Source organism: Solanum lycopersicum, chromosome 4 (genome assembly GCF_036512215.1).
Source record: "Solanum lycopersicum chromosome 4, SLM_r2.1".
NCBI lineage: Eukaryota > Viridiplantae > Streptophyta > Magnoliopsida > Solanales > Solanaceae > Solanum > Solanum lycopersicum.
The window spans coordinates 56,366,158-56,393,999 of record NC_090803.1 but is presented as its reverse complement, the minus strand read 5'-3'; the positions used below and the strand labels follow the sequence as shown (position 1 = coordinate 56,393,999).

Here is a 27,842-nt window from a genome sequence, read left to right as displayed (position 1 = left end):
ACATTGTTTTCGAACCAACCATACACATCCCTGACACATTTCTTTGAAAAACATCAAAACTTAAAGAAAGTAAACAATAAACAAAAATAATTTTCTTTACACTGCTATTACATTTTTAGTAGAATATTTAAAAGTTACATTATGGTTCATGAAATATGACATAGAATATTAAAAATGTAACATGAAGTATAAAAAAATTGTCACATTACCAATTCCAAGCAATTTTTCCTTTTTTTAATCCAAACGCCAAACCTGCAATGATCATAAAACATTGAATCACTAGGAATAAACTTGTAACTTATGTGATAAGCATAGCTAATAACATAATATATATGCATTTAACCTGAATTTTTCCATCAATAGAACCAGCAAATATCATTTCTCCATCTTTATCCACAGCTAAAGATGTTATTTTACTCTGTCCACCACTTTTCATCTTAATACAAGTCATCTTTGTTACTCTTTCTTGCAACCATACCTCTATGTTGCCTGATTTTGTCGCGGAAAATATCAAATCGTTGTTTACTGCTAGTCGTTGGATGTCTGAACCGGTTGTAAGTGTTCCAATGACGGCCTTGCTAGGGAGAGTAAATACCTTCACGAGCGCGATTATTGAGATTGACAAATCATGTCATGATGATCAAATTGTGACTAAACTTGTAATCAATGAGAAAATGCGTATTACCTTCCCTGACATTCCATCAACTAACGAACCACCAGCGTATACAACGTTCTTCTGTACTTGGAGGGAATAGATATTCTGTTTTCCCAACAACTTCTTGGCACCAGCATAAAATGTTGTTGATGTTTGAGTGCTTAAATCAACTTCCTGTCATGTGTTTCATTTGGTTTTCAGTGTCATGTCATTTGTCTAAATCAAGAATATGACATCAATAGAGGAATGTAGGGAAACTCTGAAATGCTCATAGTATGACTCTCTCTGTTTCAATTTATTTGTCTGGTTTTGACTAGAAACGGAGTTTAAGAAAGTCAGAGAAGACTCTTTATCTTGTCGTCTTAGACTAAAGATATGTAGAATGAAACGGAAGGAGTACCTGAATGCTATAACCGGTGCATCCACAATAAAGCTTATCACCCATAATGGCAAGGCACTTGACATATTTTTGGAAGTTTATATGCTTGGGAACCCCTGACCAATTATAAACCTGTCAAATTTGAGGTTGGTGAGTCATTTGCACTGTTAGCTCAAGGTTTAGTTTACTGAATAAACATTTATGGTTGGTTGTCTTAGGTTAACAAGTCTCGCGTGACAAGAGAAACTCGTGTTAAAATAAATCAATACTGCTGACCTTGACTCCTGTTGATTGAGATGTGAAGCATGCAAAATGAGTGTTAGCTATCAACTCAAGCACCGGCTCTTTCACATCATGAACTTGAAGACAGTGGATTTCCTCTTGATTTATAGCCCAAACCTACAAGATTTTATAACGATAACGAAGCCTTTTAGTATTCAGCATACCGAGATTAAGATGTTTCTTAGGGATCGATCACTTCAAAAGGCTTTCTCAGCGTTGTACCGTTAAAATCCTTAGTTGAAATCTGGTGCTTAGTTTAAGAGATTATAAGGCTATGTTTAAGAATTAAGCATTTCTTAGTCACTTTGATTAGACTTAAACAGAACTTGCTGCTCGAAGGAGAGGTTACCCGGATTGTTCTGTCCAATGAACCACTATACAGTTTATCACATGAAGATGACACGTAAAGGCATGTAACCGCCTTTGAGTGTTCACGAGTTTCATGATTTAACCGAGGATTTCTTTTTCCAGTTTCCCATACCTGAACAAAGAAAGATATTCATGTTGGAGAAATGTAGCAGCAGATGATCAAAAGGAACTATGGCTGCTTACTAGGAAGGATCTTACCTTGATGGTTCCATCGGAATGACTACTAATTAACCGACCTCTTACGTGGAGCAGACAAAGAACTTCTCCATTCATTGAAACATCCATCTCAGGACATTCAGTATAACACCATAGTTCTGCCTGCAGTTCTAACTATTAGAACATGTAAAAGATGCACAACTATTAGTTAAGTACTTATTAGCATAGAAGTCACTTACAGCATCAATGCATGGCAAGTTCATCAAGGTTTTCATTATATCACTGACTACTGTTGAGTGCTTTTTAAGTTTCCTCAAGTTTCTGCATAAACATTTCGCGTATATTCCCAGTTCGCTAAGTGCACCTTATAACATAAAGACCAAGCACCAGTTACCAATAAGATTCATAAAATCCTTTTTATGTACTTGCTAAGTAGTCAATCCAGCCTTACCTAAATCAGTAATAAAGCCTCTCAAAGCAAGAGCTGCCAAGATCTTTTCCTCGAGGTTCTTCGTTGACTGCAGCATCTGTATAAACTGCTCAAGCAACGACTTACGAGCAATATCTCTAATTCCAGTATCGGGAAAACTATAGAGCATGTGAATAAGCCATGTTGCTAGTATAAATGAAGATTTTGCTATCTCCATGGATGTGCTTGTAAGGCATTCCTCTAAAGCTTTGAATATTAATCCTTTCTCATGATTGCAAAGAACAAAAGCCATTCTATTTTCCCAAGAACTCAGTGCTTTTTCTTCCTCTTCCTATATACCATATGTTCAGTTAAGATTACTAGTTGCACAAATTGCACAATAACAAGACAAATGGCTGAAGAACTTCATACCGTTGTATTTGTGATGTCATTTTCACCTGCTCTTTGTTTCTCTTCTTTTATCGTAGCATTATATCGCTGATTAAATCCTGCAGTCTTGAGTAGACGGGCTTCAAGAAAGGACTTAGCAGAGTTAGACAGATGCCCGGAAAGAGATAACAGGGCATCGAGAGCCCTGAGCTGAGATGCAGGAAAGTCCTTTTCGTGAAGTGCTTCAATCAATGCGTCTATTGACTCTTCACGGTATATGCTCATTTTCCGTGGCTCAACCAGAAGGTCAAGCTGCAGAAGAAGAGGAGCAATGGTAGATTTCTGCTCCATCGAAGCCATTTGTAGACAGACAAGAAGAGTGTGCATTGTACTAAATGCTCCCTCATCCTTAATTATCTGCAGAATCTGGTTGCACAATGTTCTCCTGAAATACAGTAAAAAGAACAAGCAAGTCAAAGGTGATTTTTATAAACTAAAATTTGAAAGAATAGAGTCTGTCATGTTTGTTTTGAATACCTGTTTAACAAAACTAACTCATAAAGAAGTTCTATGCATGTTGCCTTCACGCTATCGCTTCCTGTGTGAATTAACTCAAGAACAGGAGATAACTCAATTCTACTAGCTATTGTATTTCTGCAACTCTTATCAGCCCGAATACAGAATAAAAGTATGCATACGATTGACTCTCTTCCATTTTCATGTTCTAGGCACTTCAACAAGGCAGGAATACCATTTCCTGATATAACCTGTATAGCATTGAAAGATCGGTCACTCTCACCTCCTCCGGTTATAATTTGTTCGAGCAACGCAACAGCCGCTTCCTTTGTTCCTATTGTGAACTGAAAATGACTAGAATCCTCATTTCTGTTTGATATGATCTGAGTAAGAGAGGGTACAAAATTATGAGCTGAAAGTTGAGAGAATGATGGCCTGAGTAGGTAGATAAGTACTGCTGCTTCAGGAAGACCATCTTTCAATAAAGTAGCAAGGCACTCAAAATCCGAGTCTACACTTGTGAGGATCTCGCCAATGCTATCATCTGCATACAGTAGCTCGGACAAGATATAAATTGTCGTCTTCAAAACTTCTCTCTTTATGGAAGCTGATAGTACCTCTACAAATCCGTTCACTATTGTTGGTGCTGATAAATAAGAGTGAACTCCTTGAGATTCAAGTTTCGAGTCATTCCATATCTTTGCTATAGTCAATATGGCTTCTTCACATTCTAGTAAGTCCTCTGAAGTGCACAGGCATGAAACAAGAGGTTTTAAGCCATTGATAATTGCTTCAGTTGCTGCTTGAGAAATTACACTAGTAGGTGACATTGATACAGCTGCTCGCATAAATCTTCGTGATCTTTGTTCCACGATTTCCTCTATCCTCCGATGATTGGGATGATTAAATGTCGGAGATGGAGTAGACTCAGATGATCTCTCTCTTGAAGACGGAATGTTTAAATAACTTCGCGGTGTTTGAGAGTACGAAAACTCCTGAGCTAGATCAGGGTGTTGTTCCCTCCAAGAGGTTATCAGTCTCTTTAGGACATAATTGGTTTTAGGAAGAGTAGCTGCAGATAAAGACTGCCTAGTAATGGGGCATGTTGTATTACCTCTTTTGATCCATTCCTGGATGGCTTTCCCTTCGTATGTTTGACCGGTTTCAAGGGTGACAGGATCATTGAATATCTGTCCAGTTATTGGACAGACAAAATCTTTCGGTGGCCTTGATGGAGCAGTCGACTTCTCTGACAATGGGAGAGAAATGCAGCTGAGACTTCCTTCATCACTATTATTCGGAGAGCTGTCATTGTTCGAAGAGATTTATAAAAATTCAATCACTTTCTATATCAGAAACTAGAAATGACTTGTACAGACATACCCTTTTTCTAAGGATTGACTAAGGCTCCGCCTTCGAGCATTTCTTTTCCCCACAGTTTCATGCTGCACCTACATGTGTAAGCAACTATCATAGCAAGTCTCGGAACAATTGGTAGGAAAAAATCCCGTAAGGATATGAAACATACTGTTCTTTCTTCATCTGAGTCTGTAGAGTTAATCTCTTGGGATAAATGCAAAGAATTAGACATGGATGAGTTCTTAACACGTCCAGACAAGAGGCGTAACACAGGTACACCTTTTCTCGAGGGGGTGTCTGATTTTTTTGGTGAAGGCTCTTGTGAATAAGGAGTTTTTGGGGACTCCACTTTGGGAGAGTCTATTGAAAGGAAGGCCTTGGGAGATTGCTTTTGGTTTGTATTAATTTTCTCGACTTTCGACCTGGCTTCTACATAGGATGAACCGTTTTCCTGATTCCTTTTATTTGATGCAATGTGTACATGAGGCTCAGGTTCATAATCTTCTTCATCCTCTTCCGGAATTCCTTTCTGAGTAGGACAAGAGAGAAGAACACATTAGCTTGAATAAACTCCGCAAATTTATCACCAATTCATAATGTAACAAGATGTAGCAAAGATAAAGGCGAAAAAACTAACTACTGGATCCCAAGTTGTGGAGTCCTCCTGATTATCGGACGATGAAGAAGTCATATTCAATCTGCTAAAGGAGTAGAGAGAAAAATGATGCATTTCCTTTATAGAGTTCTCATAAACCATAACAAATATTCAGTAATGGGCCTTACCTCGACTCTCCCTTTGCATTCTCCTTCACTCTCAGAATAGGTGTAAACCCGGCACTCTTAGGCAAGATTGGGCCAAATTTGACATAATCAGGAATTGAACGGCGTACTTCATGCAGTGGAGTCATCGGTGGCTCAGCGATAGGCAACAGAGGAATTGCCTTCTTTGAAGTTGCAGAATCATAGTTTATGCAGTCCTTGTAGAATTTTGCATAAAGCCTTGTATTGTCATCCAATGATTGCCCATAAAGCAGCTCGAGTTTCTGCATTTTCTCGGCTTGATCAGGTCTTACAGAGAATATCAAAGACTCATTAAAATCATGATCAAAATCCATAGTGAAAGACAAGTCACTGGAATCAGGAATGACATCCATCACTATCCGGTGTCTCTCCTCCGAGTACCACCCTACAATTGAGCTCATGTGTGGAAGAAACAGACATTTCCAAAGCTCAGGTGCAAAATCTATCCGCGAGAAGAAAGGATCAATAATAAACATCTCCAGGATATGAAGTACCGTATTGTTTACGTTGTTTCTTAACTTCCATAAGTAAGATAGGTTCAAATGAGCCCAAGCAGATAGATAGAAATTAGGCACCCCTGCAGTTTTCTGGCTAGAGTCCAACATAGCACACACTTGTAACATTTTTTCCGCGTAATCTAATCTAGCCATCTTAGTTTCAATGTTTGATGTGTTGATTGCCTCTTCAAGTGCATCAATTCCCCAGTCCAAATTAGCTAAAACTGCTTGATCAGAGTATCGAACTTCTGCATCTTTATCTGAACTTCCATCTTCAGCTGCTAACCTCTCAGCACATTGCTCTTTATGCGACGTTCTTTGTTCCTTGTCAATCAGCCTATCTTGAATGAAACTTCCTACAGAAGTGATCAAGGACCTAACTGTATCTTCCTGATCCATTTCAAATCTATAATTTCCAGCCATTTTTTCACGCGATAATCAAATGTATGTAGGATTCAAATTCAACAGAACGCGATCCAGATACTTCAAGCAAAATCAAATGTGACAATATCAGAAACATGAGAATGCAGAAAAGCTATACAAAAACATTGAAGACTTCATCATGTGTATGAGAACAAGTACATTTGTATGGTAAAACTAGTACTACTACATATTTAACACTGAAAAATGAAAACTACAAAGTATAAAGTTATTAAGCCTACTAGTAATTTGTTTTAGTATATGATTCAGAAAATTAACATGTAAGTTTTTGATTATTTATTTATCTGAAATTTGGAAAGAACTAATTACAATATGACAATTAATTTAGAAACTCCAAAACCCTATATCCTCAATTTCAAAAACACTTAGTATGTATAACAACATCTCTAGCTAGGATCGAACACGCGACCTTAAGAAAGTTTAACTACACCTTAATTATTGCGATGAACCTTCAGCATATGTCAAAGATATGTCAATACTGATGAAACCTATCTATACAATATAAATTTCCGACAAAAAGGTGTCACTCGACACCTGTCGAGCAAGGATAGCTCCAGGGTTATATATACCTCCTTAAAAATGTGATAGAAAATAAGAAATATTACCTGCTACAATATGGACGTATGATATATAATGTTAGAGAAATATATACGCCTGGATTTCATCAGAAAATTTATACTCATCAAATATATCAATCTTTTGTTTTTAGATCATTAAGTCAATACCTCAAAATCTACGACCAGAATTTTAGAGAGAGTTAGAAAGCTAAGATTAGAGAAATTAATTAAACTAATTATATAAGTAATTAAATTAATAGCAGACGGCCGGCTAAATTAACTGAGTATCAATCAATTCCAATATATTGACATAGTCAACATATTTTTATACTATACTCATATTTATGCATTAGTTAAATTTTTTTAAAAATACTATAGTTTTTTTAAAAAAATAATTGTTCCTTTTGTCATATAGAGAAGACAAAAAGGTATCTAATGTTTTTGGTTTGTTAGTATGGATTGTATCTTCGCTTTTAATTATTCCTTATTTCCACAAAATTGCCTCTTCAACTCTTTTATCATACCGTATCATATTAATTAATTAATCGAGTTCTTTCGTAAATATTTTAATGAATAATTTTATTAGATAGTCATTTATATTTGAGAAATTATCTAGGAATATCATTTATGTTTGTTTTAAGACTATAATATCATCCAACTTTACCTATTTTTCCAAATTATACTTTTCACAAAAACACATTATCTCTCTCCTATTAAATTAACGTGTCAAAGTTAGGGTCCTTCAGTATTCTAGATTTGATATGATAAATTGACCTTGTTTATCTAAATGTAAGTTCATTGATTGTGCATCTATCACATTAAAACATCCTAGGAAAAAATTACTCAAATACATGTATTATATTTTTCTTATTTTTAATATTTTCTTTTATTTCTAAAAAATCTTTAAGATTCTTTATTTCTCTTGTAATGTATTTTTGAGTTGATATTTAATGTATCTAAATTACATATCTTGTATCCGATTTATTTTATAATGTAACGAGCTAATTTTTAATATATTCAAATTATATATTATATATCCGATTTAAATTATAATGTACCTTAAGTACTCTTTAATATATCCTAAAATTAAAAAATTTAAGAAATTATTATAATTAAAAAAAAGAATAAAATATAATTTACTATTTACACAATTGAGTTTACGTAAGTTATTACTTGTAAAGGTATTCTAACCATCGAGAAATACAATGGTTCTACTTTTCGCCTTAACAGATAAAAAATAAGTTTCCTTAATATGTGGCCTTGCATGGCCTCGATCATATATTAACTATATCATTTTTCTGATAAACATCGAGCCCAAAGTAATTTTTCAAAAAAAAAATAAAGCAACAATAATTCCAAAGAAATTGCATAATATTAAATTTCATTGAAAACAATTTTAGATTTTAATTACATTTCATACTACGTACGGCCACCAAATAGTCTTAAATGACGATGTGTATAAAAAAATAATTATTACGTAGTTAAAGAAGTACAAATTTGTCAATTTATGATAATGCATTAAATTGAACATTGATAACTTGATTAAGTTTATTCAATAATTTTAATTTTAAATTAATAATTAGGTGACTAAAGCGAGTCAACCAAACTGAATCTAGCTAGTTCAACCAAACTTTAGTCAAATCGTGTTCATCCAAAATAAATTTTGATCTAAGGATTAATAAGATTTATTTATTTTTACAATGATACTTGACCTCGATTAATTAAATTATGAGAACTTAGCTGAGCAAATAAATACTTTTTTTTCTAGTTAAGAAAATAAACTACACTAAAAGATTTACTACAATAACCACAATTTTTAGCAGTAATAACAAATATACATATATTCATAGTGATAAAAATTTTATCGGTATTAGCTAATTGTCCTTCGATTCATTGTCTATATAGACTTTATAAGCACTTGTAAAGACGGCTAACTATCGTTAAAAATACATATTTAATGACAATTAAATTATTATCAATAATTAATTGCTAAGAACGAGGTTCAATAATCCTCTTTTGAATCTCTTATTTATTTTCTCATGTGATCGACTCCCAAGAAATAGCGACCAAGTAGGGAGAGAATGATCGAACAAAATCGCTAAAGATCCAAAATCAACTTAAAGATAATTAATTAGGAGCATACTATTATAGTCTTGTCTTACCCAAGAAATTTAAATAAGATTTCAATAATATAACAAAAAAGTAAATCCCACAAAATCCCTTTCTAAATTTTTTGGATTTGAAAAACTTTTAATGGATAATAAACTCCTTTAATTTTAAATTATATGTATTTTAAAAAGGTTATAAATAAATATTTGTCAACTTTGACAGACTCAAAAAGTAAAAAGAAATATTGGTGCCAAAAATCAAGTGGACATATTTTTCCAATGCCAAAAATACCATCGGCATCTTAACTATTTTTCTTCTTGTTTGTGCAAAATACTTTTTATTTCAATCTTAATATAGAAAAGGAGAAACCAAATTTGTTTTTGACTCTCTTCCAATTTATAGGACATTTCTTTTTAGCCAATTTTAAAAAAGATATATTTTTATACTCACAAAAAATTTACCATTTTAAAATATGTATTTTATTTTTAATGAGATGATTTATAGTCATAAAAATACTTATATCATATCGAACATTATCATGTAAATTAAAACGAAGAATAGTTGTTGGGCATTTATGTGGGACACTTTATGGTGACGAGAAAACCCTTTCGCCAAAAATAATAGTACAAGGAATGTATGGAGGAAATTAAAACCCAAGTGTCGGTGACAATGGCTTGAGAGCATTACTGGAAAATGAAGTGGTCTCTTTGTTTTGTTTTTTTCTTATTAGTTCGGTATTCGGAGTCTATATCAAAAGCGTGATTAAATTTGAATGTGAATTTGCAGAGTTAATTCGGGAGCAGCGCTCTTGATAGCATAAATTTGAGATTTTAAATTAAAAAGTAAAATATTTTCACCACTGCACCACAATCCGCGATGGTCCATTGGATTTTTTATTGGTGTACAGCTTCACTTTTCATCAGTGTAGAAACTATGTGGTTTATGTTGAAGATAGCATTATAATCTATTCACAAATCATATATTATTTTGATCTTCCACTATATGACATCTTTCATCATCTGAAACAGACATAAAAATGACAAAACATGTGAGGAAATTTAAACATGATAATGACCTCCACCAAGAAAGGAAATTAAAAGTACTGAAAAATATCATAATCTTTTTGCTGAGAAATTCAAGGGAATATTTACTATAATTCTCAATTTGACAAGTTTATTGAATACAACATATACACTTCAAGTAAAGGGTCATGAGTTCTTGATTTTCTGATTGAGAAATGAACTGACCCTCTTCTATCACAAAAACTTGCACATCAAAATGTTATCTAGTTAATCACTAAAAGGGAAGGAGGAGGGCACCACCATAACAACCTCTCATCCAAAAACCCCCACCAAATAACCCCGATCGACCTTCGAGTTGAAGGCGATGAGTAAAAATGTATGATACGCTATACATAAGAATCATAAACGGGAACGAGTATGATGAAAATTGGATTTGGTTAGTCAAAGCTTGATGATCGGCTCCATCTCCCTCGTAAATAGTCCTCTAACGAGACATTGTGCTCAATGCTGCTTATCGAGAGAGAATCCTCTTCAACGCCGAGTAATGCAAGGTTAAGGTGTGAACGGAGATTAGAATGTGAAAAGGTGTCATCTTCCAACATATCGGCTCCTTCCATGCCATTTATGGGTAGCTTTGTGTCGGATCCTTCTGAACCATTGACTTGTAACCTTGCCCACTTGGTTGTTTCATCATCGCCTTTGAGCAGCTTTGAAACCTGCAAATGTCAAGCGTGTAAACACAAAGAGACTTGTATATCTAGACCTAAATCGACGAAGGGGAGTTGAACAATATTGCATCATGACAAGTGCCTCAACTCTAATGCTTCACGCTTGATTATTGCTAATTTCAATTAGAAGCTAAAAGGATTTGCCAAACATCATGTGCCTGATTTCTCCTAGTTTTTGCAAAGACAGAAACAGCAAGGGGATATGACTTACAATGCTCATTTGTGGTCGAGCTCGTGGAGCACGTCTGATACAAAGGGCAGCAGCCAGCACCATCCTTTCTACTAGTTCACAATCGTAATCAGAACTCAACTGTGGGTCTAGTAACTGGGCATACTTCCCACTAGTTAGAATTGGCTTTGCCTGCAAATTTGGATACTTGATGTTGTAGTTAATGATACAAAACCGACTTAGTTACAAGCCAATTCATGAGATGAGCATGCAGGACATACCCAAATAACCAGGCTCTCTTGGCCCTTTGGACAATTGCTACTTATGGGCTTTCTTCCTGAAATAAGCTCAAGAAGCACTACTCCAAATGCATAGACATCAATCTTGTCATTAACCTTTCCATACATGAAATATTCTGGAGCCAAGTAACTGCAGCAAAGCACATTTAAAGGGAATAACACATCAGAGATGTTCTATTCAATTTCTCTTTGAACAAGTCCACATTGTTTTATATGATAAGAACTTATAGACAAGAATCTAGTTTTCATCAAAAATCCTACAAAACAAATCATATTCTCTTTCACCAAGTTTGAACAGGACTAGATAGCTAAAGAAGTTACATACCCGAAGGTTCCAGCTACATCAGTACATGTAATATGAGATGAGGTTGTTGTTGCCCATTTAGCAAGTCCAAAATCAGAGAGCTGAAAAAGGAAAAGGCAAATTAAACTGCTAGCTACATCAAAGTAGCAATCTTTATCCCAATGAAGAAGGGAAATAAGCAGCAAAGAGTAAAAGAGCATTACCTGAGGCTCAAAATCATCACACAGTAGTATATTTGACGATTTTACATCACGGTGGAACACTGGTTGATCATCTCTGCCATGAAGATATTCTAGTGCCTCGGCAACACCAACAGCAACTTTGTATCTCTCTTTCCACCCAAACGCGAGTGGATTCTTATTATTACCTAAATGAACAACCTCCAGAGTCAAAAAGATTGAAGAACAAAAAAAACTCTCATAACTCTAATTCTACTTCTAGACAATATTTTGCCTCTAAAAACATAAAAGTTGTTAGCATACCATGTAGATTCTCTTCAAGGCTTCCCCTAGATAGAAAATCATATACAAGGAGAAGGTGGTTGTCCTCAAAACAGAATCCAAATAGGGAGATTATGTTTTTGTGACTCAAAGCAGTAATAATCTCAATTTCCAAAACAAACTCTCGCACAGCATCTTCGGATTGTTTTAAGATCTTCACAGCAAGTTCTTTGCCATCAGGAAGACAGCCTTTGAAAACCTGACTGCTTCCTCCTTTACCAATAATGTTCTCTGTAGTCATGAAAATGAATGTGAGAAAACTATTAAAAAATGCACTTTGACATTTTTCGTGAATCTACAACTGAGAAAAGCACAAACCTGAGGAAAAGTTCAAGGTTGCCAAGAGAAGTTCCTGGAATTTAAACAACCTACACGTTGCAGAGTACTTCACATGAAGTCCATCCAGTTCTCTTGGTAAGGCTCTTGGAGAATTTTCTGGAGAAGATTTTGAGGACGTTGTCTCGTGATTGACAGGAACAATTGCACCACTTTTTTCGTCTAGTGCAGGAGCTTGACTTTCATCAGCAGCAGAGTGTAGATCTCTCCTGTCTGCATCCTCAATGCACAAAAGATGTCTAGTCGGCAGACACAATGCCCACTGGACAACTGAGAGTTTTCTTATTGACAAAGTGTCTGCAGTTTGTTGATTTGATAAAATGGCTCGGTGAAGCAATGGCCAACCAGGCCTCACTTCAGGCAAATCCTTTACTAGCAATGTAATCGAACTAGATCCTGATTCCTGGCTTTGCACAGGTACTATCGCCAATGAATTATCATCATGATTACTGTCTGAAGGCTCTTCGTGTGTTTGGGTGCAAGAATTATCAGGCAACAGGCAGTTGGGTGAACAAACTGAACAGTTCTGTCTAAGGGAATTGTCGGCTGATGCAGAAGCAGCTTTCAGTAATGCCTCACCCAGAGTCTGATAACCACCTTCCCTGCAGGAATTTGTTGGCCTCAGCCCAGTGCTGTCATTTAATACTTTCGAGTTCTTAGTCAGCGTCCGCTGAATTACACTAAGCAAACGATTCCCATGGTGATGCTCAAGTTCTACATACATGAATTATTCAACAAAAAAGTTAAGTCAGTTAAGACGAATTACAAGTCCTGCTCAATCAACAAAAAAATAAAACAAATGCAATGCCAACCTTTTGAACTGGCATACGATGCTAACGAAGCCTCCCTTTGAAAAACAACCTTCCCATTATTAACAGCCAATACCGAACAATCTTTAGGCAACTTTCTAGCACAGTACTTTGCAACTGAAGCTGATGATCGTATAGTATGATTAGCAGTACCAACTATAACATCAGTTGCTAAGTAAGCATTCGCCTCACGAACAATAATTTTTCGGATTGATGTACCTCTACATATCTTTAACTTAAGATCCACCTGCAATGGTACCCAAAAAATATCAAACCAGCAAGACATCTCAACCATATAAAGCAAACTAACAAAAACACTTCATGACGCCTATAAGATCATCTTTCTTGTCCTTATTTATGACAATGAAATCATCACCAAATAATTAATGCTTCAATATTTCCATCCACCAACAATGACATAATCCAATTCAACCCCACCCCCACCGGCAAATAAAAAAATTGAGAGGTTCTTTTTACCTGCTTGAGATTACAGAAACCTTCATAAACTGCAAGAACTGAATCAAATGCTTTGACCAACGACAACAATGAGGATTTCCCATCACGATCTACAATTTCTGTACCAGAAAACAATATTCATTTCACCCAAAGAATTAAAAATCCTAACAAACACAGAAATGAAAAAAATGAAAAGGAAAAACAAGTTATAGAAAAAAGTTCCAACTCAGAAGACGACAAAAATTTCATTCACATCATCAAAAGACGACAAATTTCACTGGGATTGGGAAAGAGAGAATGTACCAAAACTCATAAAATTCTTTCAGAAACAGAGAAAACAATCTCAATTTCTTGGTAAACACTTCCCAGAACAAATTCAGAGAAAATGATTCGAAAAAAATTCAGTTCTCAGAAAAGTGAAAAAAAAACTCATTCCAAAGTTTCCCAATTTTCAGCTTAAAAAAAACAAGATTATAAGAAAAAATTACACCCATAAAAAAATCAAGAAATCATTTCATTCTCCAAAATAATTAAACAATCTAAAAATTAATTTTTTTTCAAAAACAAGAAAAAGAGAAAACCGACCATTATTATTCAAAACATGAAGAGCAATAACTCGATCACCAGGTTGAGCAACTTTAACAAGAGCCCATGTTAAAAGCTCTCTACTTGCACCATCAAGCTTCATTCCAACAACAACAGTTCTGTCAACATCTTCTCCGGCAGAAAGAATACACTCAAGCTGTGTCATTTTTTTTTCTAACACTATACTAGTCTTTTTGCCGCCGGCGGGATGAGTTTATTCAGGTAAAAGGGAAAAGGGTATTCATATATAAGCCTAAAAATTAGCGATTGGTAAAAAAAATGATTTTTTTTTTTTTGGTATAAGAGAAGCAGCAGAGTTTGTAAAGTTAGCTAGAGAGAAGAAATGGTGAGAGAAAGAGAAAAGTGTGTTTATTTGAAGTAACAATGATGACTTGTCTTTCTTGTTTGGTCCACTTTTGGGTGTTTTTAGCTTTTCATACCAACAAGTTAAACCGCCCATCACCCCACATTAAATACGCAACTCGAACTATTTTTTTTATTCGATTTATTTTACGTGTCATCTAATTTAATATAATATTTTAAAAAAGAATAAATATAAGTGTAAATTATCGTAAATAATATTCATATTTTCTTTGTTATATTTTTGAGACATTAATATTCACGTCATGCAAAAACTAGAACGTATATATTTTTTTACTATAACGAAAGATTAAGTAGGGACATGTAAAGCAATCTAATTAGTTATTAAAATATCGAATCAGTGAATAAGATTATGACAAGTGTATGTTCATTAGTATAAGGGGTATATATGCTTCTAGTTTTTTGGTAATTGGAGAACCAATGCCTTAAAAGTATGACTAGGTTATCTGCATATCATTTACGATAGTTCGAGGATATATTTATCTCTTTTCCCTTTAAAAAACATACTGAAAATAGTTTTTAATTTGATGGAGATTATTATGGTAGAATTATTGACAGTTTTACTAACTTAACTTAGATACACTCTCAATTTGTTATGACATAAGAAGTGGTCTCAAATTCTTGTATGAGTATAAGACTCTAATAAAAAGTTTAAAGAAGTATTGGAAACACCTACAAACTTGACGACAATGTAAGTATATTTCACTCATTTTGTAAGATTTGATATGCATTTAAGTTCAACTAGTCAAATAAAAGAGTGTTTTAAGGCTATCAATAGTTATGATATGAAATTAATTATTCGTGTCAAGCTTACCAATATTTTCAATATATATTTTTAAAATATTTATATGATTATAAAATAAACTTTTTTAATTATAATAAGATAATATTTCTTATAGACCAAAAAAAAAAAGATATTAGTATTTATTTTGTTGTTATTGCCTATATAGTTGGATCTTGGAATGTTTTGGAAGAAATAGTACACCCCATTGAGCATTGTCCCGATTAAGATTTGATCGTTGATTCTAACATGACGTTATTAAATTTTGAAAATTAACTTTACATATTAATAAATTATACTATTAATAATTTAAGATATTTAAAAAAAAAAAAAGTTATTTGAATTTTGAAGTTGATGAAATATTACTTAGTTTGGAATAGAGAGATTAATCATTTTTCTTTGCTAGAATTTAGTACTAGTAGATATTGGATTAGATTTTAATCAAAATTTTGTATTAAAAATTTTCGATTTCTACTAGTTTTTGGTTGTTGGAATTTTCCTTATAAAACTTCAAAAATTTTAAGATTTTAAATCGTTTGCAAATGTGTTTAGATTACATTTTAAATTTATTAATAACTTTAAGCGCTAAATAAGTAGTAGATATTCATAAGTTGTCCCACTCTAAATTTTATTATATGGCGTAATCAAATTAAAAGTAAGTCTTTGGCATGGACATATGAAATAATTAATTTTGTGATATAATATTAAGAAGAATTATAAGAGGAGAGAACATCTCTATGAAAGTATTTTTTTAATGGATAATCAAATATTAATACCAAACTAGAAATCAAATCTGTTATATGAAATTCCAAACAATTGTAAGAGGAAAAAAATGGAGAGTTATGCAATTTTAATATTATTAAGAAGACTAAATCGTATATTCCTTTAATTTTTTTTCTCCTAATCCATCAAGTGGGATTTTATTTAGTCATATAATTAGTTAGTTAGATTATATAATTGAATTATAAAATTCACATCTAATTATAAGTTAAACAAATATTTATGTGATTCTTTTTTCTTGGAGATCAACAATCACCAACTTTATGTTAATTAGACATTTGTAAAAAAAAATAAAAAAATCTAGTAAATTTAGTTCTAAACACAATATAGGTCAATAGAATGGTATTAATTAAGTGGGATTTTATTTAGTCATATTAGATTATATGATTGGAATACAAAATTCAAACCAAATTATAAATTAAACAAATACTTATGTGGTTCTTTTTTCTTGGAGATCAACAATCACCAACTTTATGTTAATTAGATCTTTTAAAAATAAGTGTTTTTGGCCTTTTAATTCAAAATACAATCCCGTAATTCAATAGATATTAATTATTCATTCAAATTTAATAGATTACTTTCATTTTCTAAGTGTCAATTTAACTTTTTCCTAAATGAGTCTTATAAATTCGTAAACGTTATTTTCTTTTTTTCTTAACTTTTAATCATTAGAGATGTCGAATAGTCGTCAATATTAAATAAAAAAATCTTATTAAAATACATTTTTTACTATTATTAAATAAGTCTTACAAATTATATATATATAACGTAAATTTAAATTAATCAAGACTTAAATACAATACTAATTAAAAAACAAAAAAAATCATTCAAAAGTTAAAAAATGAAGATGAAATGAGGCCATCAAAACAGGTAACAAATATCAAAGATATTGGTTTAAGTTAATTTATGATCATTAAGTAACAATCTTCCACAGCTCTTTTTTACCAAAAAGTTAACGTCTATTACAATGAAGGTGTTTGTTGTCAAGGGCATTGAATTGATTCTCTTTATGTCCGGTTATTTCGGATAACGCTTCTATTATCTGTATTATTATATTATCTGTATTATTATAATTGTTGATGCATAATTAAATAATATTTATTTTTCAAATAGTGTTATTGCTTATTTTACGGAAAAAAGGAGGCCACACAGCCCATGGTCCAATGACCTTCTATCTCCACGCGAACATTGCTTCATCAGGCTTTCGCTTATTATAAGAAAAAGAGAAAATTGTATATAATAGCAAACTAATAACCTAAAATAAATGGAGTAGCTAGGGTTTGATTTAATTGTGCTCTATAGCAAACGTTGGCTAAAATTTGTCAGGCATCTCTCTCCCAAAAGTCTCGCTCGCCACTCTCTGCTCGTCTCTCTCGCTTTATACACAAAAGTGTATAATTCTGTTTCTGTTTTGTATAAAGCGAGAGAAAATTGTATATACACATTCAAAAACATATATCTTCGTGTTATACACTTAATTATACAATTTACAAACATTTTACTTCAATTCAATTGTAGACAAATGCAAATTTTATACAAATATTGTAGAGAAAAAGACCAACGAATTATACAATTGCGAATTATACAATTGCAATGAAATACAATTTTCTCTAGCTTTATACAACAGAAGTGTATATATTGTGTTTCTGTTTTTGTATAAAGCGAGAGAAAAACATATATCTCCTTGCTATACACTTATAATTATGTAATATACATACAATTGTGCATTATACAAATGCAGTGAAATAGGATAGCTTCAATTGCAGCGAAATAGGCCAGCGAATTATACAATTGTATATGTATAGCGAATTATACAGTTTTATGTTTGTTATGGAGCGCAATTATGTAAACTTTGCTATAGCATATAAATATAAATTTTTTGTTTGCTATATGTGAAAGTTGCCCTAAAAAAAATTCCACTACTACATCCCATAGGAGTTTGGACTATGTCTCAGTTATGATATTATGATTATTCTTTCGAACCAGCTATTGATCATCACCTTGATAAGTTATTATCTTACCAATTATCTAATCAGACGCGAGCTATATAATAATATATTATATTATATTAATTAAAAAGTTCGTAATTTATACCACACAAAGTAAACAATGCCTTTTATGACTTTCAATATCTTATAATTAACAACAAATAGCAGCCATTAAAAATCTTGACTAATCTTTGATAGCCTTAAAAGACTAGAATAATATAAACTATAGAGTCTCTTTCTAGTTTTTCTTTTCATAATTTATTGTTCCATTATTTGCAATGATATTCTCACCTTTTGGTGAGAGCTAGAAGACATGATATGATAATTTTAAGCCTACTTAATTTGTACAATTACATAGTGGATTATCATTAATCACATTTGCCAAAAGAAAATGATTTTGTAAAATATGTAATTTTGCATAGTATATGATGTTTTTATTTTTATATTTAGTTCAAAATAAATAATATTATTTTAGATAATTAAGATCAGGTATTAATTATTCTTTTTCATATTCACGATTTCTTATTTAGAGAAGTAAATTTTTATACAACTAAAAGATTATATTAAATTGGTATTTGTTTAATTAAAGATAATTGAGCAAAAACAGGGATAAGTCGAAGGGTGTACTAATTAAGAAATCATCATTATTTTCTTAGCAATTCCACCTATAAATGTAATGCTTTAAATTATGTGAGTTTGACATTGACATATATCTTTTAATAAACAGCAAATTAATTGGTAAATTTTTTAAATCACTCATAATTAGTATTTTTTTTCTTTTTATTTATATGTCATTTTTATTAAAAATAAATTGTCTTGATATACCTTTTGTCCTACAATAGAGTGCAAAATTAACAATAGACAAGTATTATTGGACAAAGAGAATATAATTATTTTATAAAATATATATATACATAAATAATATTATTTTTATAATTTTGATCTAAAAATTGAATTTAATCAATATAAAAAATATTAAATAATTAACTAATGTTCATAGATCAGCTATTGATCAAAATTATGTTCATCTGAATATTTGACTTTAAGAGAATAATACTAAATAAGAGTTTCTTAAAGAACGTAAAAGTTAAAATAATAATATATAAATAGGAACGTGAGAGTATATGTCATTTCTCAGTGAGTAAAAATGCTAAATGACATATAGTAATTAAGAATGATGTAATAGAAATTACCACTTTATTTTTATACATTTAACAAATAAAAATAAGTAAAAATAAAAATAAGTAAGTAAAGATGAACGGAAGAAGAAATGAAAATAAATAAATAAAAATGAACTGAAGAAGAAATAAAAATAACACTCTCTCCGTCTTATTTTATATGACATTATAATTTTTTTGGTCAATTCCAAAAAAAATGTCACATTTTCTTATATGATAAGTATTTAAATGTATAATTTCTCTTTTATCCTTATTAATCTCACTTAATTTTCTAATTGAGGAGAGAGAAAAGTAAACATTTCAAAATATTCATTATTTCTTAAACTTCTTATCGATCAAATATTGTCACATAAAATAAAACGAAGGGAGTAGTGTATCAACGTTGACTAAGTCATACTTTAAATTTCCGTTCAAAGCCCTATTATTCGATTCGTCTTTGACGGATCTTTAATTAAATGAAAATTAGCCATTCATATTAGTTGCAAATGTCCTTATCCTATAAATAAAATAGACTCCCTATTTGTACTTGTAACGAAAACATGGGAGTGAGGGTCTTGGTGGGGGGTGGGTATGGGAGTAAGATTAATAATTTATTTTTAGTAAAAGATTGTAAGATGTGTTATTTAGTGGTATAAAAAAATTAAAAAAAAGAAAAAGAAATAATAACTCAACGATAGATTTCGTTATGTGTATAATCAACTTATTATGTTGGGGAAAAAAATTATTAATGTGTGAGCTCGCTCATATTATAAAGGAGGAGAGTTGTCGAAGTTCAATCAGAAAACAATCCCTCTATACAGAGGTGAATCCAAAATTTGAAATGTATGAGTTTCTATAATGATCTCAAATTAATTTACAATAATGATTGAATTCACAACTGAATATTTATAATTTTTAAATACATATATAAGGTATGAACAAAAATCACAAGACTACTGAAAGAAATTCGTAAATAAAGGTAAAAAGTAAAATATCCTTGTGTTTTCAAACTTCACTTATAAAATTATACTAAATTTATTATTATTATTATTATTATTATTATTAATTAAACTCAATATAACACTGATTTATTCTCTTAAAATACTTATATCACACAATTTTATCTTCTGTAAATTAAATTTAATATACATAATATTTCGTACTTCAAACTATCTTTTTAAAAGGATGGAATGAGGCCATCAAAAAAACAAGGTCCACAATCAAGTATATATGTTGTTATGACATTAGTTGAAATTAACTATCATTTAAGTTATAAGCTTCTTTTTACCACCAAAAAGACTTGATGTCTATATCATGGACGTTAAATAAGTAATTAAGAAGTCACCACTTGATCCCACACAAAATAAATAATGTCTTTTACTTTCTTAATTATCTTGTCACTTGTCACTATATTATCTTAAAGAAATAATCTCTCCATCTTTAATTTCTTTTTTACTTATTTTTTGATTAATTAAAAAAATAATTTACATGTTATATTATATTCTCAACTAATTAATTAATTATAAAAAAGGTAAAACATTTTTAAATTTTTTTATTTTATTCACTTTATATAATTAAAATAAATCAAATAATAAACTCGTATATTAATCATTATTTTCTTAATTAATATAATAATTTAAAAATAAATAAATAATTAGAAACAAAAGATATTACCCAACCTTTGACTAATCTTTCAAGGGTTCAAAAGTTGCATAAAGTTTCTTTTTTCCTTCTCGAGTTGCCAAGGCAAATGGCAATGGTACTCTTACCTTTTGGTAAAAGTTAGAGGACACAATAAGTGTACTTAACTGTACAATTAATTAATTTGTTATCATTAATTGGGTGTTACAATTAGAATGATCACATTTTCCCAAAAAAAAAATGCATATGACATGATCAACTATAGTTATCCGGTGTTAATTTGACATATGTTTAGAAGAATTTTATTAGAAAATTAAAAAAGATAATTTTTTTTAGTTTAAAATAAGTTAATAATTTTTTTATTTTTAAAAAAGGTATTAAAGTTAAAAGGGTGAAAATGTTTTAAAAGGTAAAATAATATAGAAAAAATATCATTCTGGCCAAATTCTCTTAAAAAGATTTTTCCAACAATAAATAATATATATAATATTCTTTGTTTCTATTCACTTGTCCATTTTAGCTTGACACACTTATTAAGAAAATGAAAAGTGCTAAATGGCCAGAAAGTATTTAAAAAAAAACTATAATATTTTGACTTTTTAAATAAACTGTTTTTTTTTCATTTTCTGTTTTTTTTTTCATTTTTAATTAAAAGGTGTTAAAGTTAAAAGGATAAAAATATTTTAAAAGGTAAAATAACATAAATAAAATATCATTCTGGGCAAAAAAAAAAAATAAAAAAATAATAATTGACATAGAGAGCTTATCATTTTACCTCTATTAATAATAAACTTATACTTATATGTCATGGTTCGTTACTTCCACAAGGTACAAGTATCTAAATTTACCTATTGTAAATACTTTTTAATTTATATATATATAATTTACTTTTGCTTTATACAGATATAAACATATTTTATACATTTGCGTTTGTATAAAAAACGAGAAAGGTGAGAGAGAGAATGAGAGTGGTGAGCGAGATTCACTAGGAGAGAGGCGAAATAATAACAATTTGTTATGGGATACAACTAAATCAAATTATAATTATAACATTTAATTTGAATCTATAATTTGCTATTATATACAATTTTTTTTAATTATTTATTATGACTTATATTATACTAGTAGATATGGATCTCGTGTCAGCATAGGGCCCAATTATATATAATTCTTTATGTTTTAATTTACTTATATGTGATATATGTGGAACTTGAAGTAACTAATTTCTTAACATGTTTTTATATATTAGAGTCAACCAATCTTTTTAATATATATATATATATGTGTAGAGATATATTTTTTAAGTTGTTAATTATTGTGATTTATAATATTTTCACTTAATTTTTACATAATATATATTACTTTTTTGTGTTAGTATATGCGATACAAATGAAATTTCAAAAGTTCATTATTTTTTAAATAAATTCTTTTGATATTTAAGTTAATAATTATGGTGATTTACAATATATTTTATGTAATATTTCTCTTTATCTCAATTTATATTATGTGGTATGAATAAAATTTTGAGAGTTAACGAAATTTTTTTTTATATTTATTAACAATTTTCTATTAATTATTATAATTTATAATATTTCTACATAATTTTTAAATATATATAAAGTGCTAAAATACAAAAATAAAAAATTAAAAGAAAACTTTAAATTACTAAACTTCCCACGGCTACAAGCAGACATATTAACAAAGTGCTACTTGCTTCTAGTCTCTTCTATAGTATAGTAATTATTCTTAGCAAACCTTGAAAGAGAATCACAATGGCTTGTTATTTTCTTTATATAGAAAAAATGACAAGTGTAAAACAAAACAACAAAATTATATTATACTTCAAAGGGAGAATGGATTGTCCTTTAATGTTGTATGTTGACCTTTGCAATTTGCATGCATGAATCTTCTATTTGCTTGAATGGACACTTTTATTATAAGCAATAAATAAAATAAAAATAGGTGCATAGGCCAAAATAGCAATTTGCTTTCTTACCTCACCATTACTCATCTTTCACAAGTCATATTCAATATTTAAATCATAGTTTGAATGATAGTATTTAATTCTCCTTTTTTTTAAATTTACCTACGATCTTAATATCTATTTAGATTAATTTATTTTAATTTTTTAAGAATTAAAATAATTTTTAAAGTATTTGAATACGTTAAAAATTTGCTTATGAATAATTTGTTTTAAGTTAACATTTAAGAGATATTTCTCCTTTCATAATTTTTTTACAACACAAATTCAAATGAGTAAAAATCTCAAACTCGGTGAGAATTTTTTTTTTAAAATGGGGCCAACCTAAAGAGAGGCCAATTATTTTCATTTGACCATAATTATTTTTTTCAATTTGAGCTCCAAAGAAAAATAGCTTTTTCTTTATAAAATTATAAAAAAAAATCTTAGATTCAACCTTAATTGAAATTCCGCAAATTTCAAGAACTTGAAAATCACTATAAAACTTTTATTTTTTATTCACTCTATATTACTATTAAAAATTAAAAAAAAAACTTTAAAATTCACATCCATATCTAAACATAATTTCTTTTTCAAGTATTCGATATCTTTTATGACCAAATGCCCCAAATAAAATCACGTTAAAAGTCTTCGGTGGTGAGGATTAACCTCATTCATTCATATTCTCTTATGATCCAAACCTTTGAATGCTAAAAAATTAGGGTAAAAGACGTCATTTTCCAATTATATATTTCAGTGGGACATTAGTCAGTGGCGGAGACACGAAGTTCATCCGAACTCCTTTCGAAGAAAAATTATATTATTTTATATGATAAAAATAATTTTTTAGATATATATAGTATTTATCTCACCTACTTTCACCCAAGTTGGCCTCTTTCTATATGTTTATTTCCCACAAGCAACTACAGTCTAACACGTATTAACGACTCTATAAAAAAATTATTTCTACTTTTATTATGGGATCAAACAAATTAAATGGAGAGGTACAAGCAAGATTTAGAAAAAAAAAGAAAGAAATTGCGTGTATATTTATATATTTTGTATTTTAGTTTCAATTGCGATATAGGTTATATTTTTGTATTTCAATTTCAATCGTTGCATGAGTCAAAAAGTGTCGAGATGTATTAGGAAACACAAATTATGAGGACGTAATGGAGAATTGATCGTCATATAATTCTGTTTTAAGTTTTATAGATTCTTTTTACAAGGAAATTACATGCGAGATTTAAAAAGTTCATCTTTTACTATTCAATTTGTAAATAATCAAGAAATCTTAGTATTTCAAACACCATGGTTTGATATATTTGATCCAGACACAAAAACTTACTCACTACTTTAATGTAAAGGCCAAATATATAGTTATTTCATCCAAAATCTCTATATGTTGTTATAAGAGACATTACGTTTTTTTTTTAATCAAAATTTTTCATTTTCACACATAATTTTCTATAATTCAATGTATAAGTAATCATACGATATCATTTTTCATCCTTTCGACGGTCCATGTAAACTCAGATTTGGTAGATAATATTAGGTGAGATACCTATTTTTTCTTGGAATAGACCCATACAAGAGTAAAATAATGTCTTCCAATAAATGGTGGAGGGACCAAATAATGTTAGTTGAGGTGCATGTGGTTTTCCCTGCCTATTGGAATTTTCATAGTTCTAATGAAACATAACTTAAAATAAGGTACAAATATGTATATGTGGGCTACGTGTGTATATATATATATGTTACAATAAACAAAGGATATAACGAAAATTCCTTAAAATTATGTACATCAGTATTAATTTACAAATGCGCTTTGCCTCTTTATTTTGTAAAAAATAAAATCTTATTTGTACATTCAATCTGGCCCCCTTATCCTTATTGTCAATTTACAAGTTCTTTGTTTTATTCAAAAAATAAATAAATAAATTATAAAGTAATTTGAGATATTGAAGTTTGAAACTCAATTAATTAGTTATTTAAATTTTGACCTTATTGATAAAAATTTGACTTTTCGTTTCGTAATTCGCCCTTTCATTTTACCTTTCGGTATATTATTTTTTTTGTGTTACAAATAGCAAAACAATTTTGTGGTGTGTATCATGAAAAATGTGTTGTGGATTTGACCTTCCTCTTATTTGCGACCATTACTTTAGTTCCCATTAAATTGTCGGTAGTATGTTATTTTTTCACAATTTCTACGGACTCTTCACGTGTGAGTGACCGAGTATTAAATTTAATATATTAAAAAAAGGTGAATTACTGAAATATTAAAAGTAAAATTATAATCTATTTTTTAAAAGTATATAATTTTTGAAATCTCTCAAACTGATACATTAATGAAGGGTTTGGATATATTAATGACCAAAAAATCAAAGAGTTGATACATTTGAGAATTGAATGCAATAATGGTAGGTCAAATATATTAATGTAGGGTCCGAATATATTAATGACCAAAAAATCAAAGCGCTGATACATTAAAAAAAATCAAATATATGAATTGATACATTAAAAAGAGGATTAGATATATTAATAGGGAGTTAGATACATTGATGATGGGTCCAAACTCCGAATACATTAATGATCAAAATGATTTAATACGTGCACTATTATACATTATTAAAAAAGGTCGGGTATATTAATAGAGCATCAAATACATTAATAATATTTTTAAATTAAAAAAAAAAACAAAAAACCTTATTAGAAAATAATAATAATAAATAAATTAAAAGATAGAGATTTCTGTTATTACCTCTTACAAAAATATACTAAACAATTGTACCACTATATATATCCATCATTGACAATTTCATTTCTTTTTCACTAGTTTATTAATTTGTCATTTTTTTTTATATATATTTTCTATTTGGGGTTATTACAATATTGCTTTTTTGCACAAAAAAGTGTTTCCACAGTCGACCTACAATTAATTACAACAATTTTAGGTTGGCTCTCACATGATTGCCAAAAAAGAATAAAATATTAAAAAGTAAATTTGAGTCACTTGGAAAGTTAGAGAGTAATACTCATCAATGACTAGAATAAAGAGTTGGTAGATTTTCATGTTCCTAAACATAAAAGTTGTTTCTCTCATATCATATTCATTAGCAAGAAAAATTAAAAACAAAATCTTTAATTTGTAACTTTTTAATTTTTACGTATTTGACCTATGAAAAGAAATCAGACAATATGTTGAAAATATAATTAAATAATAAAAGCGTGTTCTCTCTAGAATCTTAAACTTTTAGATGAGATAATCACACATTTTTTATCTCTAATATCTTAAACATTTAAATGAGATGGTCAAATACTTTAATAGATTCCGAGGGAAAAAAAGGTTATTTTAGTATCAATTACTTCAAAAATCAGTGTCCAACTTAAAATATTGATAAATAAATCTTCATCTCAATTTTATGACTTATATATGATATTACACATGATGAGCCCACTGAGGGAAAATTTTAAAATATTTTAATGATTAAAGTTGCAAAGTTTTAAAAAGTTATTTCTGGCTATGGCATTTACTAAGTTCATATGCCCTTTCTTGCACGTCCTAGCTAGGTAGTGTTGCTTTATTTATTCATAAATTTATAAAAAAAGATTAAAAAGTGTCATATGATGGAGTATTATTAGTATTCTACTAGCATTTATTAACTTTTTTTTTAACTTTTCATACTCTAAGGTATGTTTAGGTACAAATTGAACATGTACGTAAACATGATAGATTCCTAAAATTAGTCTACTATACATATATTAATTAATAATAAGTTGTAGTGGTTCAAATAATTTCTTTTTCCTAGTTAAGGAGATTTGGCTAGTTGTTACATTCATTAGGTACATGTCTTTTGCATTTTATGCTATTTTTCTAATTTTATTACGAAGAATGCGTATTCAAACTCTAATTTAATTTGTTTGAAATTTATAACAATTGTTAACCTTATCGATTGAAATTATGCAACGATTTGCACAAGATCAAGTATTTCTCATTTCGTTAGTATCGTTAGCCGCTCTCTTTCTAATCAAGAAAAAGAATATTGAAATAGTATGAAGTGATCTAAACTTTGAGATCATTGATTAAAGATTTAAAATATATTTATAAGTGTCTCCTCACCATAACAATATTTGATAGTTTTGACCTCGAGTTAAGAATGCAATTTTTTTTTATTAATTACCATTCATAATAATATCTAATCTCAAATTAAAAATAAAAGATAGTTATCAAAAACGTCATATTAATTTTTAGCAATTTGCTAAAAAGCTTAAAAAATACATAAATCAAAACAACTAGAAATTCTTTCTTATTGTTCATGCTGCAAGGCACATGGAGTGTTTAAGCACAAATCAAATCATTTTTCGAACATATAATGATAATAATAATGATAACGATAATAATATTAAGATTGTACGTATAACAAGCGTAACTATATTATTTCACGTAATTGGAAGAATCAACACATTGACAACCACATGATTGAATAGTACAATTGGAAAACATTAAAAAGAGTAAACATCAAGCATTAAAAGGCTTGTACTAGCAATTGATACTTGATAGTCGTAAGAATATTTGGATTTCATTTACAAACATTAATAAACACAAATTGTGTACGTTGTCACTAAAACAAAATCACTATTTTCTCATTGAAAATTCACTTCAGAATGATTACTTCCTCCGTCTATTTTTAGTTGACATGTTATACTTTCAAAAGTTCAATTTGTCTACTTTAAACTGACATGTTACACTTTCAAAAGTCAATTTGTGAAATAATGTCTTATAAAAAAAAAGGTTAGAAATAATTTTTTATAACTAAAAAAAAATCATTAATTTATGATAGAAAAAATCTCTATTTTGTGTCACGCCATGTCCAAAAAATTAAATATATTACGAGGACACTATATCCTTCTCTAATAACATAAATAACTTATGATTTATATATGGAGCCTCATAATTAATCAAAATGTTTTGAATTTGAACATAGTTGGATATGAACATTATTATTGTTAGATAGTTATTTAC

General features: G+C 29.8%; 2 protein-coding genes across 7 annotated transcripts; both read right to left on the bottom strand.

Annotated features, from left to right (window-relative positions):
* Positions 1 to 77: 77 nt before the first annotated feature.
* Positions 78 to 7,057, bottom strand: LOC101245353 (putative E3 ubiquitin-protein ligase LIN-1). Of its 6 annotated transcripts, none has more exons than XM_010321416.4 (16): positions 6,860 to 7,057; positions 5,299 to 6,296; positions 5,153 to 5,213; positions 4,685 to 5,044; positions 4,540 to 4,607; positions 3,178 to 4,461; positions 2,683 to 3,085; positions 2,293 to 2,602; positions 2,081 to 2,205; positions 1,884 to 2,003; positions 1,666 to 1,797; positions 1,311 to 1,433; positions 1,056 to 1,166; positions 686 to 829; positions 344 to 595; positions 78 to 252 (listed from the first exon to the last, which is right to left on the bottom strand). In XM_010321416.4, exons 2-16 carry the CDS (start codon positions 6,234 to 6,236, stop codon positions 235 to 237), a joined length of 4,449 nt encoding a protein of 1,482 aa, XP_010319718.1. In that variant the 5' UTR covers positions 6,237 to 6,296; positions 6,860 to 7,057; the 3' UTR covers positions 78 to 234. The 6 variants fall into 6 exon arrangements, with proteins under 6 accessions (XP_010319718.1, XP_010319717.1, XP_010319719.1 ...); XM_010321415.4 differs by having other exon boundaries at positions 5,153 to 5,216; positions 6,860 to 7,027; XM_010321417.4 differs by having other exon boundaries at positions 4,540 to 4,601; positions 5,153 to 5,216; positions 6,860 to 7,027.
* A 2,983-nt stretch (positions 7,058 to 10,040) lies between these two features.
* LOC101248571 (protein kinase STUNTED-like) lies at positions 10,041 to 14,594 on the bottom strand. Its single transcript, XM_004237315.5, has 10 exons — positions 14,129 to 14,594; positions 13,565 to 13,662; positions 13,091 to 13,334; positions 12,261 to 12,992; positions 11,925 to 12,173; positions 11,646 to 11,809; positions 11,464 to 11,543; positions 11,121 to 11,268; positions 10,882 to 11,031; positions 10,041 to 10,658 (listed from the first exon to the last, which is right to left on the bottom strand). The coding sequence occupies exons 1-10, from the start codon at positions 14,292 to 14,294 to the stop codon at positions 10,380 to 10,382; spliced, it is 2,310 nt and encodes a 769-aa protein (XP_004237363.1). The 5' UTR covers positions 14,295 to 14,594; the 3' UTR covers positions 10,041 to 10,379.
* Positions 14,595 to 27,842: the final 13,248 nt, after the last annotated feature.